The 14,612-nt window shown below is 34.4% G+C and overlaps 1 protein-coding gene across 4 annotated transcripts in view; it reads left to right on the forward strand.

Moving 5' to 3' along the window:
• LOC114307942 (E3 ubiquitin-protein ligase COP1) overlaps positions 1–8,071 on the forward strand; it is a 51,072-nt gene extending 43,001 nt beyond the window's left edge. For 2 of the 4 annotated variants that reach the window (XM_028253431.2, XM_028253427.2), the window contains exons 4-14: positions 874–1,236; positions 2,095–2,252; positions 2,410–2,475; positions 3,900–3,978; positions 4,598–4,753; positions 4,873–4,971; positions 5,785–5,889; positions 5,998–6,177; positions 6,601–6,711; positions 6,792–6,965; positions 7,445–8,071. In XM_028253431.2, the coding sequence (XP_028109232.2) occupies positions 874–1,236; positions 2,095–2,252; positions 2,410–2,475; positions 3,900–3,978; positions 4,598–4,753; positions 4,873–4,971; positions 5,785–5,889; positions 5,998–6,177; positions 6,601–6,711; positions 6,792–6,962 (1,488 nt within the window). In that variant the 3' untranslated portion in view covers positions 6,963–6,965; positions 7,445–8,071. The remainder of the gene's footprint in view (positions 1–873; positions 1,237–2,094; positions 2,253–2,409; positions 2,476–3,899; positions 3,979–4,597; positions 4,754–4,872; positions 4,972–5,784; positions 5,890–5,997; positions 6,178–6,600; positions 6,712–6,791; positions 6,966–7,444) is intronic. The other 2 variants (XR_003645291.2, XM_028253429.2) reach the window with 2 other exon arrangements.
• The last annotated feature ends 6,541 nt before the right edge of the window (positions 8,072–14,612 follow it).

Here is a 14,612-nt window from a genome sequence, read left to right on the forward strand (position 1 = left end):
CACTTTCTGGTTTTCTTATATTTTCCTGTACAAGCTTGTAATGATGAAAATATATACATATATATGTTTTTTGTTGTATAAACAAGCAAGAGAGGGAGACATAGCCAATAATGGGGTGGAAGGGGGTACCATTCTCTAGAAGGGGTACCTGCTTATAAAGTCATTTGTGGGTTACCTTGTATAAAGACCATACCTAGTTGGCTGTCTGTGAGCATCCATCATGTGCAGTTGCATATAACGGATTATCATTCAGCAGCTAAAAGAGGGGTAAAAAATACCAACAGCCACATATAAACAAAGAAGTTTTTTGTATAAGAAAGTTAGGCTGATGTTGGTTGGTACATTAGTAGTGACTGTCCCATGGTCAAACAAGAGTTTGTTGTGCACAACGTTTTGATGTTAAAATAACTAAATTAGCAAGTTTCATAGAAGCTTATGAACTCCAAAACATTGCAATCATTTTGCAGAAATTCCAGCCTATATATAGACTTGTAACATAATGGCAGAATAAGGACCCCATGTTTGCTTCTTTTGGCATCCTTTCTTGCAGAGATATGTTTAGCAGAAATTCTTGGAGTACTCCTGATTTTGATTTATTTTAATTTTTGTAAGTGACGTGGATTATAGTGTCTACTGCCTAGACATATGTGATTTGGGGTTCATAAATAAAAATGTTCATAATGTAAGTTGGCCTTTTCATGAGATATCTCCAAAATGAGACCCATTGAGTGGCATGTTTTGGCAACGTGGCCTCTTTGTCATTTAGCTGTTGGATGGCTGCATCATGGCCTCAGGGTTAACAAAGATAGTGGTAACTATTCTAATGGAAAAAGATTTAAAGCCAAATTTGATGGTCTCCTGCTTGTTATGTAGATACAAACTGATCTCCAGTACATTAAGGAGGACATAAACGCTGTGGAGAGACATAGAATAGACTTATATCGGGCAAAAGAGAGATATTCAGTAAAACTGAGGATGCTTTTAGATGATCCTTCTGCAACGAAAGCATGGCCGTCATTGATGGATAGACGTAGATGTGGCATCCTTTCTAGTATCCCCCCCAGTCCACAGGGCCTACGCTGGATGAATGAAGGCAATTCACAGAACAGGAAAGTTGATGGAAAGGCTCTTGTAAGCTCTCAAATGGTGCAAAGAAAGGATTCTTACAGTGGGTCAGATTCACATGTTACTCAATCAGGGCTTGCAGTAGCAAGGAAAAGGAGGGTCCATGCACAGGTCAGTACTCTTGTGAAATTCCTCTAAATTGGGGCTAATCATATTATTCATGCTTATCAATCATGTAGAAATATATTTGTTCAAAAACAATCATGTAGAAATTTATGAGATGGTTCAATTTTATTTTATTTTTTTAATTTTTTTCCTTCGTGGGGATTAAAGGGATCATCAACCAACAGTGTAACATCCTACTGGTCACTGTCTGCATGCAGATTTGGGTGATGCCAAATCCTTAATACTCCATCCGTCCCAAAATATTAGTCCCTTATTCCATTTTTTATTGTCCTAAAATATTAGTCCCTTTTCAAAAATCAAGGAATAAAATAATATGAATTTACTGTTTTGCCCTTTTAAATTCAGTAATAACATAAAAAGTACAATTATGACAATTGATATTCCCCAAAAAATATACTATCAAAGGATAATTTTGAAAAATTAATATTTTTAAAATATGGTAATTGTACTATAAAAAAAAAATTGAATTCCCCAAAAGGGACCATTGTTTTGGGATGGAGGGAGTAGTATTCTGCACCAAAAGTACTTATCAAAAAGATAATAATATAGGCCATGTGTTTAGGAGCCACGATCATACCAGTGGAGGGTCTAGATCCTGATTGTGCTTATTTGTGCTGGCTGTCTTCTACTGTTGGCTAGCTACTCTTGATCTCCCCAGTTGGTAATTTTAGCGTGTCAGTCTTCAGTAGAGTTCTGCTGAAGCGTTGGAACACTACATGGTGAATAGCTCAAGGCTGTCTGGCCAACCTGAGACATTGTGTATTGATCTGTAGTTTTGTGTTGATTTTTGTTGTTTTTATTTTGTTGGTTCAAATAGTTCTTTAATATTTTATTTTTCAACAGTTCAATGACTTACAAGAGTGTTACTTACAAAGGCGACGGCATTGGGTCCGACAGTCGTATAAACAGGAAGAAAGGGACACAAATGCCATGAATGGAGAAGGTTATCATGCAGGACTTGAGGATTTCCAGTCTGTGCTGTCTACCTTTACACGATACAGGTTTTTTATTTTTCCATTTTTGGTCAATAAATGTTGGTTTTATTTCAGGAAGCTTCTTGGCTTTGTTCCTATTTCTTAAGTTTGTCTGTGTGCTGATGCTAATTTGCATACTTCTCTTCCATATATATATATATGTATATATATTTTTAATGAATAGCCGATTGAGGGTCGTTGCTGAACTTAGGCATGGAGATCTTTTTCACTCGGCCAATATTGTATCAAGGTGAGTTAATTTTGGTACAATTACATATTTATCCAAGAAAAAAAAAAATTATTGTATATTACATAATTCAGTTCAAGTACAACTCCTATCTCACAAACTTTGTACTCAAGTGATTGATCAGTCATCAAAGACCTGTTGATTTCCACTACTTAAAACTATATTCGTTGATTGATTATTGAAATTATAAAATACCATATTTTGTTCGAGTGTATGGTCAATGGAATTCAAACCATTTCCCTAGTTTTGTATGTATAAGCTACAAATTGCAAACCTTTCTCTTAGGCTGACATTAATGCTAGACTCTGCTTGGTGGATCCTAAATAGTTTTGTATTCATAAGATGTGACTACGATTTTACATTGGCTAGATATGTTAATGTAATTAATGACATCTATCTTGTATTAGTAATTCATGTGAGAGCAATTGAAGGAAAGACAAGTAGAAATAGGCTCATAATCTACCATTGGTATTAGTTCTTTATCATTTTATCATTAGTTATGGATAATTTATTAGGCATATAGATAGAATGTGCCAAAGTATATGTTATTTGAAATAACATGATGTAAGCTGACCAAGCTAGAATCTGTGGTAATTCATTTCAAACTAAATGTATGGACAAATACCTTAGAGTTTAGGGGTTTTAGGCTAAGTAAGACTAAGAATGATTGTGGTGTAGCTTTAGTAAAACTATAGGTAGATAGAGGGCATAATAAAACTTGATAATGAGATAAATTAGAATAACCATTTACAATATTTTGAATTAGCTATTCAGACAAGGAAGGGGAGTTCAAATTGTATTAGTAAAACTAAGTGGATGAATTGGATAAATGGTTTCAGAGGATTGTGGGATCGAAGAATTCCTGCTAAATGAGGAAGTTCATAGTTTTTCAGTCCAACCTGTGGGGGGAAATACCTCAATAAGATATTACTCAATTCAAATCAAGAAGACTTAGACGTAACTGGGGTTGGCTACATGGATCCGTCTTCTTGCATTGGGTTCTTTGTGAATGTTAAATCCAAGGTAATCATGGGGTATCTTGCAGCTTCAATAACAATATCATGTTTGGTATAAAAATAAAAATAAAAATAAAAATAAAAATAAAAAATGTTTATGGCAAGACCTTCTAGATAAACAAGCTGATCTAGTGTTGTTCTAGCTGTCTGGATACCTTGAAGAGTGAAATTGACGGCAGCAATTATTTGTTCCTACTCAATATAGACATATGTTTATAAATTTTCGAGAGTATTTAAGCTTCCTTCAATTTTCAGATTTGTATTCCTATGAAGTAAACACATAACATTTTGCATCTGAATTAAAATCCATCAATCATGTGACCCCTCTCTCTCTCTCTCTCACACACACACACACACATGTTTCCTTGGTTATCAGATTGATTGTGAATTAATTTCCTTCTTTTTTTGCAGTATAGAATTTGATCGAGATGATGAATTGTTTGCTACTGCTGGAGTTTCAAGGCGCATCAAGGTTTTTGAATTTTCATCGGTAGGTGTTGAACAAAAAAGTTCTGTTTAAGCAACATTATTTTTTATTGGTGAAGTTACCTTGACTTGCAAAAATGGGTTGGGCAAGTACTTGGGACGCATCATTTACTAAATCAAATCTGTATGAAAACATTCTGGTTTAAGCAGCGTCATTTCTAATGTCTCTGCTGGCATCATAGCCTTTCTATAATGGTCCTAGAGGCATAGCTGGCTTTATTGAATTTTTTATCTAATTTTTTTCTCGATGTTTTTTGTTCTTTTGGAGCTGCAAGTTTTATAATGATTTGTGGTCTATTTGACATTAAAAGCACATTTTTATGCTTGCCTTTCATAATGATTTACCCTAAGTTTGGCAGTTCCCAAATGCAAGTCTCATTCATATGGCCTTTTACATGTCTTGTTTAACAAATTTTAAGAGCTTTGGCCAAATGAGCTAAATGACCAATGCCATTGAATTTCAAATGTTCACCAAAGAAATACACTTAAATATATATATATATATATATGATATAAAACTTTTTTGAGTTAAAATCTTTTAAAATGAAGTTTGTTGATAAATATGGAAAATATTTTTATTCCAAGTATCACAAGGTAATAATTGTTGTTATCTTACTTCGCAGTTGGTGAATGAATCAGTAGATGTGCAATTTCCTGTTGTGGAAATGTCCACACGCTCTAAACTTAGTTGCTTAAGCTGGAGTAAGTGCACGAAAAACCATATAGCCAGTAGTGATTATGAGGGAATAGTGACTGTTTGGGATGTAACTACTCGTCAGGTTGTTGCTCTTCTCTAGAGTTCTCTATTTTTCATTTTCTTTCAGATCTTAGTATGAGATGTACTCACTGAGATATGCAACACTCTTGACCTATTTTAGCCCAATCTTGTCTTTTTCAGAGTGTGATGGAGTACGAGGAGCATGAAAAACGAGCATGGAGTGTAGATTTTTCACGCACTGAACCTTCAATGCTTGTATCCGGGAGTGACGACTGCAAGGTACTTGGAACACAAGAAAACATAGTTTTCTTCAACTTGACAAGCAGCACCCTAATCTACGACCCAAACAAGAATTTTTTTATAAACATAGTAGTTACAGATGCTTGAAAGTTGAGGTAGAACAAAGAACTCGAAAGTTGAGGTAGAACAGAGAACTATCTGGAAAACTTCTGAAGTACTGAATATAAAATCAGATGACAGCTTTTGGCAAGGAGATTTTATAAACATATAAAATCTGTTTAAAAGAATTTAAGGGGCTTTGAAAATATTTAAAAGTTTTGCAGGAGATTGTTTTCTCTGTTCTAATTCCAATGATGCAGTTGTTTTAATCTGAGGGGCTTTCCAATTGGACCCCATAGCTTTTGGCAGTCCCATTTTGTGTCAAAGTTTCAAAATTCAAAAGATTAATAATCACTTTTCCATATACATATAATTAAGTACAATCCCAATTCCCATAAAAGTTATGCAAATAGGGAAAATAGCATTTTTTAGATCTCTTATCCAATGAAACTTTGCTTATATGTACATGGTCAATCGTTCCACACAAAATGGGACAGAGTAAAAGATAAAAATTTAGTTGGTGCCATTTATGTGGCGAGAGTTTGTTATTTATTTGTTTATATTTCAGTATCTCGATAGGTCCTTTTTCAGAAATAATAATTAAATAGAGAATTTCGACACTATTCAAAAACTAAAGGTTTGATTAATTAGTATGTGCTTTTAACAGCTCATGGAAAGTAACAGGCTAACTTCCCATTTTGTATTTATATCTTATATCAGTTGCACTATTTGTGTGCTCTTTATATCCAACAGGTCAAAATTTGGTGCACAAATCAGGAAGCAAGTGTTCTTGATATTGACATGAAAGCAAATATATGTTCTGTCAAGTATAATCCGGGATCTAGCTTTTATGTTGCAGTACGTCCCTCCCAATTTTTGTTCTCTCTGGGCAGTAGTGAACATAGTTATGATCTAGTATGATTGAGTTAAAATCATTGACTTGAGTTTATGATGCATGTTTGGCAGGTGGGTTCTGCAGATCATCACGTTCACTATTATGACTTGAGAAATGTTAGCCAACCGCTGCATGTTTTCAGTGGACATCGAAAAGCTGTTTCATATGTAAAATTCCTGTCCAGCAATGAACTTGCTTCTGCATCTACTGACAGCACATTGCGATTATGGGATGTTAAAGAAAATCTGCCCGTAAGTTTTAATGCCCATGACAATTCAGTTTCTTTTGTAAAATAAAATGTCAATTTTTTTTTCTTGATGTTGACCATTTATTGTAAATATGATGGCAATTGAACTGGAAATAGAGTTTTTCTAAGTTAGTAGAGCTTCCTGATCACCTCCTATATGTTTTTGAGGGAAGAATATGCTGAAGTTTATTAAGTGCTGGAATGAGAATGCTAGAATGTATATGTCTGAGAAAAGGCAAATCAATGTAATTTCTATGGAACATTTATAAATTATTTACAACTGTCCATTCCCATTATGAAATGTGATTGCATTAGCTCCAATTTGGACTGTGGCATTGAGGAGAACACTTTGATTTATAGATCTAAAGTTTTATTATACTGCAAATCAATTAATTTGGTTGCCTTTCCTTGTTTTTAAATCTCTCAGCTGCGCACTTTTAGAGGCCACACGAATGAGAAGAATTTTGTCGGTCTCACGGTAAACAGCGAATACATTGCTTGCGGCAGTGAAACAAATGACGTTTTTGTCTATCACAAGGTTGTTATATACTTGATAAAGTTGGTATGTTCATTATCTAATCTTTCTTATTCTAATTCAGTTTTGGGGTTCACTTGCAGGCTATTTCTAGGCCTGCAGCTTGGCATAGGTTTGCTTCTTCAGATTTGGATGATGTTGACGATGATGCAGGATCATATTTCATTAGTGCTGTATGTTGGAAAAGTGACAGTCCAACAATGCTAGCTGCCAATAGTCAAGGAACAATTAAAGCTCTTGTACTTGCTGCTTGAATGGTAAATTGAATTTCCTTTTGTTTGCATGAGTCTGTGGATGCATTTGATTTGGGGATGGCTATTGCCAGAGGAATACACAATAACCCAGTTCTTAATGTACAATTGATAAAAGCACCGGTCGCTATGGGGAAAGCCTGTGGTGCTTCGGCAATAGAGCTGGCATTTCATTTTAGTTCAATATTTTCAATTCATATTCCCCACAAAATCCAATTTTTGAAGCTCTTGACTATGGCTTCAACTTCAGAGTACAGCGCCGTGTTTTAGTTTTGGGAAATGTGCATTTAAATGAGAATAATTCAAAATAATTGCACTTTCATAGAGGTGCAAGTGAGCCTGTGTCCAGGGCAAGTGAAATTTGTGGGATGGGACAGCTTTTCATTGTTGCCCACCGAACATGGCTGCTTTGTTGTTTCACTTGTTTGTTAATTTGAACATTTTGCGAACACAACCCTCTTATGTCTATGGAATGTGGTTGGCAGACGTATGAAATAATCCCAGTGGTGGAGGAACTAACCTACTAGCTCCTGTGATCCCTACGTGCGGTGTTGTGACACAGCATTGGTAATGAAGTTTGATCTTGCATTTTGTAACAATTGTAACCCCGTAACTATTGTTGGGTAAGTAGCTGCACGTTCATTCAGGTATTTTATGGTCGTGAAGTCAAGTTCGTTCCTGCAAACAGGTCAGAGCCTTCTTTAATGGCAGTTATTTAGATGAATAAATGTAAAGCCAAGAAAGAAAAAGAGGGAGATTGAAGAAAGAAATGTGTGTGAAAGTCAATTAGGAGGCTTGAAACATTGAGAGCATCAAGAGCCACGCTGCCACGGTGAAAATGGCTATGGAAATTCCATGTTACATAGTAATATGTTTTGTGCATAACCATTGATTGTAAACATTATTTTCAGGTGAATCTTCTTTTTTTTTTTTTTTGTGCCTGTTTTAACCTATCTTATACCAGGTACAGAGATGTGAAATTGTCATTAAGTATGTATTTTGTTAACGTCTGATCTCTACCAATTGTGTACTATTTGGTTCCAAAATGGAGATGTTCTGATCTGAAAATGTCATTATTTATAAAATTTTCATAGCACACCCATTACCAATTATTTACTCTCGTGCTGGACTTAATTTGAATTTTTCAAATGGGTATTCACACTAGTCTTCGAAACCCATTTTGCCTTTTGATTTTCAGGCTATTGCGAGAACAATAAATAAGCTTCTTGGGTTCAACTGCAGTTCTGAACAGTTTTAACCCAAAAACCAAAAACAAAAAAGGGTGGATTTGATAATCGCAGCATCTGCACTTTTTATGAAAATTGTGAAAACCATCAAATAGATCCATAATCGTCTGCAAGGCATGTTTAATTTGCATTTGCTAACCAAGTGGATAGATATAATTTGATTTTTTTCAATCCTTCCAAGTTTAGATGGATGACGGATAAGAGATCACCTGACCTAACTCAATTCGTGAGCATGCCTAGTTAAGTGCCACAAAAAGGAAAGGACCTTTTTGCTACCTATAATTTGTATGACTTTAATCCTCTATTTCAACTGTCTTGAATTTGATGTTTTAGGAATAATATTAGTCAGTATGAAAAATAAATCTGGCCATAACTGCAATGATCATATTAAAAAATCAAAGGAATGATGGTTTTTTTTTTTTTTTTCCTTTTTAAATTTTTTTAATTTTTTAATGAATTTTGGTAAATAATTATCATCTTTGTGGGTGTTTTATTTTAAAATGAATAATCTATAGTAAGTGTTGGGGAATTTTCAAAATGATTTTTAAAATTTATAGTTTAGTTTTTGGGTGTTTTTAAAACCTCTTTTGTTTTTCTTTGGAAAGCTTGAAATAAGTTCGGAGAATTTGTCCCACATTGAAAAGAGAGCAAAACGTGGAGCACTCAATAAAGTGCCACATGAAATATTTCTTTGAATATGGAATTGTGGAATGGATGCCCGAAGCAAGGATGGTGCTTCGTACCATCCATACACGGGGCGTGGCGTTTGATGGCACTTAGTGAGGGCGCTTTTCTATTTGCATCGGACAGTGGCATGGAATATAGTCAGCTTCGCGTGGCAGTGATGTGGCATCCATTGGTGATGAGTCAACCAATCGATCGAACGGGTGATGTGGCATCCATTGGTAATGAGTCAACCAATCGAAGTTTGGTACGTGATTAGGTTGTATGGTGATGATAGAGATTATATTGTGGAGGGTTATGTGAAAGTTAATGAGTTAGAAGAAGGCAAAAATTGTCAAAGAATTCATTGCACTTGTCAAAAGTTTAAGAACTTTGAAATTTTATTATGTGGTCATGCAATTAAAACACTTAATATAATGAATGTTATGGAAATTTTTCAAAGGTATATATTAGGTCGATGGAGAGGTATATATTAGGTCGATGGAGATTAGATGCAAAGGGTGGTGAATGTTATGGAAATTCCTCAAGGTATACATTAGGTCAATGGAGATTAGATGCAAAGGGTGGTGAAATTAAGGGAGGGAAAGTTGAAGTGGATGAGAATGATCCCAAGTTAGTGATATCGGCACGTTAGAGGGATCTTTGTCTTGGAATGGTAAAACTAGCAACTCATGTTAAAGTAAGATGAAACAACATTCGCCTAGTTTGATTTGCAAACATATAATTACTTTGATTGATAACATCACTTAAAATAATTGGTATACATAATATTTATTCTTAACTTAGGTACATAGACATATGTATTGATTTTTTTACATAAAAATCAAATATACTTGTTTCAAAGATATTTCAATAAGTTAATGAGGAGTATATGTTTACCAGATGTTAAAAATTAGGTTTGGTAACATAGTGGTTTAAGACTGGGTCTCTTTCAAAGAGGTCCAAGGTCGTAATTTTTTTGGCAGAATATGTTTTTTAATACTAGGCTGCCATTAACCCAGAACACAAGAAGTCAAAACGGTGCCGTTTTTATTGCGCTGTTGTTACTGCTGCGCAGCAGTGTTCTCAATCTCTATTATTTTATTTTTGAAGTTTATATTCCATTACTTATATCATTTTTTCATTAAAATCTACAATTATTTTTGTGATGGAAAAGTTATAAATTAATAAAAGTTTAAATTCAAATAGAATTTCTCAGAATCTTGTCTGTCATCAGATGAATATTTGTCCGTATTTTACTTTGATTTTATTGGCCCAAAATAAAATATTTTTTTTCTAGTTGGAGCAATTCGCACTTTGCTTTGACTCTATGCTAAACAAAAACAAAACAAACACACAACCTCATCATCATTCCACGTACTTAGCCCATCACCAATGGTTGCTTAACTGAGAGATTCCAACCTCTCTCTCTCTCTCTGACTCCGAAAACTTGAAGCCATGGCCAAGATGTGTTTAGATTAGGGTATAAAAGGAACATTAAAGTACTATTTGGCATTTCTTACAAAAGTGTATTTTTTAATCTTTTTTAGGTCACATTGCTTTTTTACTTGTTTACACATTTTTTTGTACAAAAGTCAAAAATTATATTTATTTAGATTATCCTAAGCACCTTCTAAGTGTGTGAAATGAGAATAATAATCTATAATCAAATTAATAAGTATGTGGATGGAGAAATAATGTGTACAGAGATAACTAGGTGTATGAAAATAGAATTTTCCTAATTAATATCTATAAACAGGGGCGGAGGCAGCATAGGCCGAGGGGGGTCACGTGCCCCCCTTAGTTTTGCAATTTGTTTTTTGGTTATTGTCCTGTATAAAATGTATTCTTTTTTTCTTTTTTTTCCTTAACATGTTCTTTGGCTAATGATTTATTATATTGTTCACAACAAGTAGTTATTTGATACTTTGGGAATACTATGTGGTATTATTTATGTAGTAGTTTAAATCAATAGTGTAGCGAAAATTATTATAGATTAGATATAATGAACTCATTATTTTCAAGTAGTTGACATACCACTTAGTGTGATTTGGTTTAATAATTTTCATTCAAAACACATCATTTATAAGCAATGTCATCTCTTTAATATTTTTCTGTCAAATAAAAATTAAATAGATTTTATAATAATTTGTGCTATAAATGATGTGTTTTTATTTTTTAAAATAAGGAATTTTGATCAATAATTTTGTGTGCTAAAATTTCAAACATCATCTCACACCGAGCTATTCCACACTATTATAAAATTTTGATTTATTCTTATTAATAATGAATATGTAATTTTTTATGTTTAAATTTGTCTCATAAAATGATTATTATCTTAATGTTGCTCATGAATTTTTTTTTTTAAATAAAAAATTATGATTAATAAGTGCCCCCTCCAACCTAATTTTCTGGCTCCGCCACTGTCCATAAATGATTGAAATTACACATTTATCCAAAACTTACTAAGGAATTTTTGTACTCCTTTTAATATGTTTGAAGAATCTTATATTTCAAGTTATTCCAAATCAAAAAAATTATCATATCAAAAAACACCCCAAATTTGAATACTTACACCACACTCCAAATAAAAAAATAAAAAAAAATCCATATTGGAAGATTTTATACTCAATGAAAATCAATGTGGACCTACATAATGTTACATTTTTTTTTTGATAGTATGTTTAATGTGAAATAATGTGGACTTGTATAGTGTGACATTGTTTTTTTATTTTTATTTTTTTTCATTTTGTTTTTTGGGTGTGCAAGGCATATTTGTGTCATTAGATTTACTCAATTAAATTTCACAAAACAAATGACTCAAATTCCCACATTTTGAAATGACACATTTGTCCAAAACTTATTAAGAGATTTTTATACTTCTTTTGAAATGTGAAATGTTTGAAGAATCTCACATTCCAAGTCATTTACCAAAAAAAAAAAAAAAAAAAAACCACCTCAAATTTGATTACCTGCACTCCACCCCCAAAAAGATTTTTATATCAGAAGATTTTATGCTTAATCAAAATCAATGTGGACATACACAATGTTACTCTTCTTCTTCTTCTTCTTCTTTTTGTGTGTGTGTGCGTGTGTGTGTGTGTGTGTGTGTGATAGCATGTTTAATATGAAACAATGTGAACTTGTATAGTGTAATATATATATATATATATATATTTGTGGTGTGCAAGGCATTTGTGCCACTAGATTCACTCAATTAAATTTCACAAAGTAATAGGTTGTATATCTTACATTTCTAACACAAAAGAAAAAATACGAAAACATAAGGTAAATAAGGACATAACTATAAATTTAATTTCTAAAGAATATATTAGATCAATCTTTCTAAAATCAATATGACTAATTGATTTATAAGAAAATTTTTAAGACTAAACTGATCACCATTTCTCAAGATGAGATTTATGAATAAATTTCTTTTAAACTATCAATTTATATCAAGGTAAACATTATGTAAAAGATCCATTATATAAATAGTTTAAAATTTTGACATTTGACTTGCATATGAGATCTCCAATGTTATGAAATTCCTCAAACATTTCTCCTACTCAAGTGTAAAATTAAAACAATTAGAAAGGAAAAGGTCTATAATTAATTTTTGAGAAATAAGTTAAGGTGTAAAATGATTTTTTTTTTCTTTTCCAAATAAAATTGGTATAAATATAGAACTGTACGAGCACGAAATAATCTTCTCGAATAATCCTGTCGATCAAGTTTGCGCTCCTCCAAACGTCGTCGCTCTGCTCTCTGAAAACACAAACGTGAGCTAGCCGGCGGGTGTGTGCTGGATACCTCTCCGATGCCTAAATCAGCAAAATAGACAAATAGACAAAAAGTTCTGTGTATTCGAGAATCAAAGTTGTGTTACCTCTTCCATAGGTTCTGTTATGAGCTTTTATAGTTTCCGTGTGACACAATCCTAGTAGGACTCTTACTCCTCCATGTAGAGTCCTTCTAGGAATCACACTCCTGAAAGATAATGCTTATCCTTCAACACCCTCCTCACTGCTTAAACCAAGTGAGATGGTTTTACCTCGGTAGTATGACAAAATGACCGAGCTAACATGGCCATGCTAAACTGGCAGAAATGACCGAGCTCTAACTAGCTCGGTTCTTCCCTTTATTGCTTGTACCTCGGTTTCTCCTGTTGAGACCGTGCTAACCATAGCGAGCTTGGATCGAGCTAATCAATAGCAAGGTCCTGAGTAAAAGCTCAAAATATCTCAGCTAAGAAGGGTATGACTGAGCTAATTGCTACCACTTTAACCGTGGTGTCCGAGCTAACTACAAGGCTCTTTTTGGACCGGGCTAACTACAAGGTCCTTTTACTCAGCCCTTCTTACTGTGGCCTACAGAATGGCCCATTACCCAGCTCGGTCCAATTTGCCTATAAATTACCCTCTCAATTGCCTCTTAATTCCATCTGCGTAGCATGATTGGGATTATTTGTTTCCAGCCGAGCTAAAATTTTAGCCTTTCAACCGAGCTAAATTTACACCGGGCTATTAATCTGTCCGGTCAAAACATCTCTTCAGTCGTTGTAACTGAATCGCTTTCTATTCCATGTGCATGTGGCAGACTCTCATTGGCCCAGCGTAACTGTCACGCCGTCCTCGTACCTCGCGAATTTTGAACAGTCCCGCCAAAAACCAAGGTTTATACAAAAACCCCATTTCTTCAGATCACAATATCTCTATTCATCTTCTCTTTCTCTCTCCCTCTGAATCTCCATTTCCACAACCTTCAGCATTTGCAAAGCTCGTGCTCTACTCACTATTCTTGCGGCTTGGATCTATGTTTTTCTGCCTTCAAACTGTAAGTAACTTATTCCCATTTCCTCTTTTGTTTTCCATTTGTATAGACTAGCAACATGTATCACTTGTATATATATGTTTTTCCACAACACTTTCAAATGGATCTTTCTGTAACGAACAAGAACCTTCTGAATAGTAATCACACCTACTGGATTTGCGAACAAACTGAAATGCGACGTTTTTAGATCCAAAATCACAGTCCAATCGAAGTAGGAAGTTGTTTGTATTAGGTGCGAACCTAGCCAAACTAAACAACCGAACTAAAACTTCACACCATGCTTGTAGTTTTAATAGGTCCAAGTACCTTCTGTTTCATTTAGCCGAGCTAGCGAACTGTATTCGGTTTGCGCAATACCGCACTAGAAAGCCTCAACCACCAACCGAGCTATAACTTGGGGCTAAACCAACTCCCTGACTTAGTTAAAACCGAACTAAGAATGCTGCACCATAAGCTACAACCAGGCTACGAACTTCTCATTTATTTAACCGGGGTAAAGTCCCTTGCTCAAACCGAGCTAAGAATGGATAGTATCCCACGTAGCCGAGCTAAGACAACATTTATTTTACCTTTATTACTTTTAGCACGGTCCACCGGTCTGTGCTTAACACTTTTCCTTTTCACTTTGCAAACTTTTAGGTTGCCCAGGCACTCCTTTGACCTTTTCAACCGAGATACTCAACACCTTCTCAACGTCGAGCTAATTTATACTTAATTTAATTCCATATGGGAAAATACAGATTTTTAGCAAACTCTCCAAGGGCTATGGCCGAGTTCCGAAGGGACTACTACATCCCTGATGATGTTCACCTTAGCTTAGCCGAACTAGACATTACTCCCTGGGGCAAACCGGGCTTCGTTCCCTTTACCCTTCTTTCCATTGTAGAAACCGGCCTTCGATTCCCTGTACAGC

Source organism: Camellia sinensis, chromosome 9 (genome assembly GCF_055761805.1).
Source record: "Camellia sinensis isolate YWXY chromosome 9, ASM5576180v1, whole genome shotgun sequence".
Classification (NCBI taxonomy): domain Eukaryota; kingdom Viridiplantae; phylum Streptophyta; class Magnoliopsida; order Ericales; family Theaceae; genus Camellia; species Camellia sinensis.